Source organism: Quercus robur, chromosome 6 (genome assembly GCF_932294415.1).
Source record: "Quercus robur chromosome 6, dhQueRobu3.1, whole genome shotgun sequence".
In the NCBI taxonomy this organism is placed as follows: Eukaryota; Viridiplantae; Streptophyta; class Magnoliopsida; order Fagales; family Fagaceae; genus Quercus; species Quercus robur.
This window is the reverse complement of record NC_065539.1, coordinates 11334147-11340257: the sequence shown is the minus strand read 5'-3', so window position 1 is coordinate 11340257 and position 6111 is coordinate 11334147. Positions and strand designations below refer to the sequence as shown.

At 32.6% G+C, this 6111-nt stretch overlaps 1 protein-coding gene across 2 annotated transcripts; it reads right to left on the bottom strand.

Moving 5' to 3' along the window:
- Positions 1–87: 87 nt before the first annotated feature.
- Positions 88–4699, bottom strand: LOC126732740 (patatin-like protein 1). Of its 2 annotated transcripts, XM_050435736.1 has the most exons (7): positions 4082–4699; positions 3765–3946; positions 3449–3635; positions 2562–2723; positions 2163–2465; positions 567–742; positions 88–318 (listed from the first exon to the last, which is right to left on the bottom strand). In XM_050435736.1, exons 1-7 carry the CDS (start codon positions 4226–4228, stop codon positions 246–248), a joined length of 1230 nt encoding a protein of 409 aa, XP_050291693.1. In that variant the 5' UTR covers positions 4229–4699; the 3' UTR covers positions 88–245. The 2 variants fall into 2 exon arrangements, with proteins under 2 accessions (XP_050291693.1, XP_050291694.1); XM_050435737.1 differs by lacking the exon at positions 3449–3635 and having other exon boundaries at positions 3770–3946.
- Positions 4700–6111: the final 1412 nt, after the last annotated feature.

Below are 6111 nucleotides of genomic sequence, written 5' to 3'. Positions count from 1 at the left end.
GGGAAGCATATTAGGAGTAAACTAGTGCAACAGATTGATTTTCTTAGCCTGGGCATTAAGCCCTAGAAGGCCGGAGAGAAGTGCTACTTATTGTAAATTCCTAGTATTATTATTGTCTGTAATTCTTGCTTAGCAATTAAAAAATTACAAATTATTCTGATCCATCAGTTTATGACTGAAGTAAACAACAAATCAATTTATAACTTTTATTCGTCCCATTTGTAGCATAAAAGAAACGGAGATCACTAATTTGCGCCTTTGTTGCTTTGTGATTTTGAATCTCGGAGTTTCTTCTCATCCGAAAGTGATTTTGCAAACCTGCAAGCATTGGACCCGATGCTTAGAAAATCAGTATAAGAGATGGATGCTACATGCTTGGCTGGTTTGCTTGTTCAACATTTATGATCAATTCAACTAGCCAAAACCTTAGTATCAACTAAATTATGGTCAGTTCTATATGTCCCTTTTTCAGCTAATTGATGTCTACTTTCAAGTATGAATCATGGAATATGGATCCTTAATTTATAGAAAAACTTAAAAGGTCAACAAAAGGAAAGTGTTACCACCTTTTTAGTGCTGCCTCATTGGTTCCACCATTTTCAACTGGTTCATAGCGACCAGTATCCAAATTTAGGCGAGTAACTGGATTCTCTAGCAACTGTTCGCCCACTTTCACTAGATTTCCCAAGTTCTCCTTCGTAGATACATCAACAGAAGACAAATTACCGTGTAACGTATCGATCTGGTCCAGCATTCAAGAACAAAGTCACTAGTTACTCATATGTCATAATATGTGAAATTGGAAAAAGTAGTACTTCAATAAGAAAACAGAGAATTTTCTGAGAGTTTCTCCCTCTCTTTGTATTGACTGATTTGTGTGAATATCTTTATTCTAATCTATGATCAAACAAGGGCACACCTATTGTCATCGTTATTATTACTTTATCATTGATCTCAAGTCAATGAAAGAGCGAGATCTACTCTTTGGGGACATAGGGGAAGTTCACCTATCAAAAAACCAAAAATGCTAAGAATATACTTTTGTTACAATTTGTCACGTACGCAAATTGTGTGGAGTAAAAGTGGTGGGTCTATATGAGTACACAATTCTACAATTCACAACTTATCATATAAACAAGTTGAGATAAAGTTGTGTCAAAAGTTATGATCCTAACACTACTTATAAAATAGGTTGAGAAATAAAACTATCCATGCCAGACATTAAAAAAAAAAACCCAACGAATATGCTGATTGAGAAAATTGTTTCTTTTAGAAGTAAGAAGTTAAGTTTTCAAAGTATGACTAATTGTTTGTTGACATTCGTATGTGCTCATTTTGACATTATATGCTTATTTATTTAGTAATAATGATGATGTAGAGATTTTTTTTTTCAAAGAGCATATAAAGGAACAAAGAAAATAATTAAAAGTTTATGACTTTACTCTAAATATAATACCGATTAAATCTCTTGCCAAATTCAAAAATAAATAAAAGACTTCATAATAGTCAATATATGTAAAAAAAAAAAAATTATTTGGAATTAATTCACCCAAAAACAAATAAACAAATTTGAACCATTCGAAAGATAAATTTAATACTATACATACAATAAACATATTTTGAGGTATTGCGACAATTTTATATATCAATGAACAGTTTGGGGAGGCCATATTATGTATTGGCTACAGGGAATTTTAAAACCATAAAACTTACAAGGGAGTTTTTCAAAACTCTCAGGAGTAGGTAGGAGGGTCATTGTGGCTCGGCCACTAACTAAATTATTATTGTATGTTCATAATCTTCTTATTGGAGTGTACATTAATTCACAGACTTGCTATAAATTTTGGCTTGATTGCCTGTCTAGCTATCACCTATACACCCTTTCCTTGTCAAGGATTTAATTTTCTCTTGGAATTTTTGTCCCTATTGAATAAGTGATATGGATTTTTTTGGGTTAATAATCGCCACCAAAAAGCAAGATGCACTTGTTCAACTAAATACAAAAGGAATAATTCTATCCTTGTCGGAAGATATCATTCACACAAACTTTAATATTCACCATTGATTTTAATTTCAAGATTAAAAATAATGGTTTTTGTGAACGAGAGTTTGCAACAATAGCATTATTATCCATGCAAGAGAGAATATAAATGCTGACTTACATCTATTCGAAGGTAGTTATTTTCAGAATGAAGAGCTTGAAAAATCACACTATTGTGGTAATCAACCATATCCTTGCTTGAATCACTGTAACAATCTATCAATGGACTATCTCCATCTTCATATAACCAAGATATCACACCCCACTTTGAAGCAGTTTTAGAATTGTATTTTTGTTCACTCGTGTCTGAGCCCGTCCCTATTGAGATCACAAGCAATTGATCATAGGCCATCGGCTTAATTGGCAAGAAATCTGGGTTCTTGTTAATAATCTGTTTGGTCACTTCACTGATGGCGATCAGTGTCTTAACTCAGCACAACACCGAGAATATTAGTTTCATGATTGATAAGTAATTATGCATGCAGGAATTTGATTCTTGTAAAAAAAAAAAAGATTTTACCGGATTATTGGCAGCCACACCACCATCAACAAGGTTGAAATCTCGCACGCTTCCATGTGTATCTTGGTTACTAAAATAGTGGGCAGGAAAATAAGTTGGGGCTGCTGAGGTGCCTATACATATGTCTGATAATGCAGCGTCTAAGATTGGATGGTTTGTCAACTGCATGAAAATTTTGCAATTCTATCAGGTTGCGTACAAGGATTTGAAGGAAGAAATTTAGATTTAAATTTAAAGTAGTGCTAGAAGAGGTTTGAAATATGCACATATTGTTTATGTTAATTTCATGAAGGGAGTGCTAATGACTTTTAGGTCTTTATTTTTAGTGTATCCAATAGAGACCTATAAGGGTCAAATCTTTCCTCTCCAATTAAAATGTTGAAAATAAAATCATGAACAATATGATCCCTTTGAAATATGTGTAATTGAAATTATGGAAAATCTTATTATACGCTCATTTTACGTACTTCAAACACACTCTTTTGAAATCATGTTTAAAATTGTGAAATTATGTTTTTAAAACATGAATTCCTAATCTTAATTGAAATCATGTTTTTGATTCATATGGCAAACTAATAATATGTGTATGTTGATTGATGTGAATAATAAAAAGTATGTGAATATCATTATTTTTAAAGTAATTAAGTAGAACGTGGTACAATGGTATTTCAAATTCACCTTTAACCTTTTTTTTTAATTGGCCTGGATAACTTCTAAAACTTATGCCATTTTGCTAAAACTTCATTAAAGCAATTTGTAGAAGGGACTACAACACATAACCAACTATAATGGTTGAAGTCTTTTCTTAATATGCTAAGCAATAAACAATAAACACAACAAAAAACCATTAAAAAAACAAACAAACAAAACATAGAAACCACCACAACCTGAAATGAGGAAAAAATAGTAGGCTGAAGTTTCTTGATGTCAAATGTTGGAACAACTAGATTTGTCAAGGTTTGGTGAAACTTCGTATCCCCTAATTCTTTTCTTATGAGCTTGTGAAGATACTTTCCATCATATTTGGGACCCGTTAAAATTTTCACTAGATTCACAACTGACGCAAATATTCCACTGTGTTCACGAAAACCCAAGAGCAAAACATCCTTAGTCAATATATATAAATATGATTTGCATGGTACAAAACTTTGACCTAGATACTAATTAGCACAATATGAATGAATAATCCATTTCAAAATTTACCTTACCTGCGGGAAGATTTTGGGACAGTTATCAAGGTAAAATGGTACTATATCTTTGCCAGCATATAAAGGTCGATTATTTTCATTTGGTGCTACCAACATGCCTGCAATGAGACCACCTGTACTTGTCCCAGCAACTACATCAAAGTAATCGGCAAGCCTTACTTCCTCGCCATCTAGCTCCTACGACCACGAAATCCATAGAGTTACTTGATTAGAACCAAATATACAATAAGCCTTAATGGTCTTAGAATTTCTCAAATGTACTAACTTGGGAAATTCCATGAAGTAATTCCATGAAATCTTAAGGAATATTACCTGAAGTTGAGACTCGAGGTAAGCAAGAATGACTCCAGGAATGATCCCTCTAACACCTCCTCCATCAATACTAAGAATTGTAACAAGATTTCCATGTGATGGAGGTTGAATTTTGAAGGATGATGATGATGATGCAGTTTTGTCCATTACTAATATGTTGAAGTTTGGAGACAAAATATTCGTAGAAAAGGAGTATGTATGATAAAGAAAAATGCAAAGGATTTGCTGAGGCAAGAAAACGAAGAGCTTATAGAAGTTTATCACCCAAAGTAGTAAAGTATATATAATGTAATGCTTGTTTGAGTGTACATTGTTTAGTCTATTTAATTGGTTTACGACTATTGACCTGAATGCAACTGTGCTAATGAGAGCCTGAGGCTGCTGTGATTCAATTTCTTGTTACCATTATTAGTACGTAGTTTGTTTAGTCAAATTAGCAAAATCCTAAGTAAACAAAAAGGAAAATCTAGCTGACTTTGTCTGTGTCTCTCTCAGAGATCGGGGATAGGTTGCTGATTGCTGAAGCTTTGATCTAGTTTGATTTTGGGTTTTGAAAATCTTGGTAAGGAAAATTATCTCACATGGATATGTATATACTCTGGCATATCTATGACACAGTAATTAACATGGAGAAATAGTTTCTCATGAGAACGTTGTTTTCTTAATAATCTTCTCATAGTCTTATATAGCTAGGCCTACGTACGCACCTAGGCCTTATAATCACTGACCACATCTTTGTACATTTTAGAGGCAAAGTCAAATTGAGGAGTCTTTACTAGCTCTAAGTTATTTTCTTCTTTGACATCTTGTCCGGTAAGTCTAATGACAACATAATTCACAACTATCTAAGGTGACATGTTGTTATAATGGTGGATAATAAAATTGTATCAATGATGAACCCATATAAATTAAAATTAATAATAATTTGTCAACTTAAAATTTGTGAAATTTGTTGTGAAAATTATTATGTTTGTAACATTATCCATAATATATATTTGACATCAATTGTGAGCTAGGTCATGTTTGAAATCACTGTTCCTTCATGCTTGTAATAGCCTCTCATTGGTCCTTTGAAATGCATGGTCATGTATGTTTTAGGATATTTAGGGTCTGTTTGGTAAAAGAGTTTGAGTAATGTTGTTTGTATTTTTTTTAAATACATGTGGGTGAAAAAGTGTATAGAAATGCGTGTAATGTTGTTTAAAAACTGAAAACATGTGTTTAAAATGCTCTACCAAATGGGCCCTTAGTTTCAAATAGTGGCATAGCATTTCACTAGAGTCCTTACTCTCACACTGACCTAATTAACTTTGCTGCAACGGCAATAATCCAGTGAATTTGACAAAAATAAAAAACAATTTGAAGAAACAACCCTTCTTCATTATATTAGTTGTTCAAATGGTAAGACCCTATGAAAATAGGGCTTTTGTAGTTCTCGCTATCTTGTGTATCTTAGGCATGAACAGAACGGTCAGGCTATTAAATTATTAATGACAGAAGAATTGATTTGCGAATTTATATGTGTGGCTTTAATCTAATAATAACTCACATCTTTGTTCTTATTGTTCTACTTTATATTCCATCAATTTCCTCATAAAATACTTAAGTTCATAATAACACATAACATATATTGTAATTTGTTGAGTGTAAAGTGGAATATAAAGACTTGTTCGGTTTAATCAACATAAAGCCATTATCTTCTCAAAACAACAACAACAACAAAACATAAAGCTATCACATTCTTCTGGCATTATTTATTTAACTCAACATAAATTAAATTAATATCCTTAATTGAGTGGTAGAATTTCCCAAAAATGGTATAATATTGTTGTAGTTGTTGTTAGTCTTTCAGGGATGGCCGCAACCACCTAACATTAGGCTCTGCTTGAGAGTTCATAAGGGAATGGAATGAAATGGAATGAGATGGTCATAAGGAAATAGAAAGGAATGGAATGGAGGGGAATGTATTTAAGTAAGGGAAAGGAATGGAAAAAAATGGAATGGAATGGAATTAAGTAACATTGATTGGA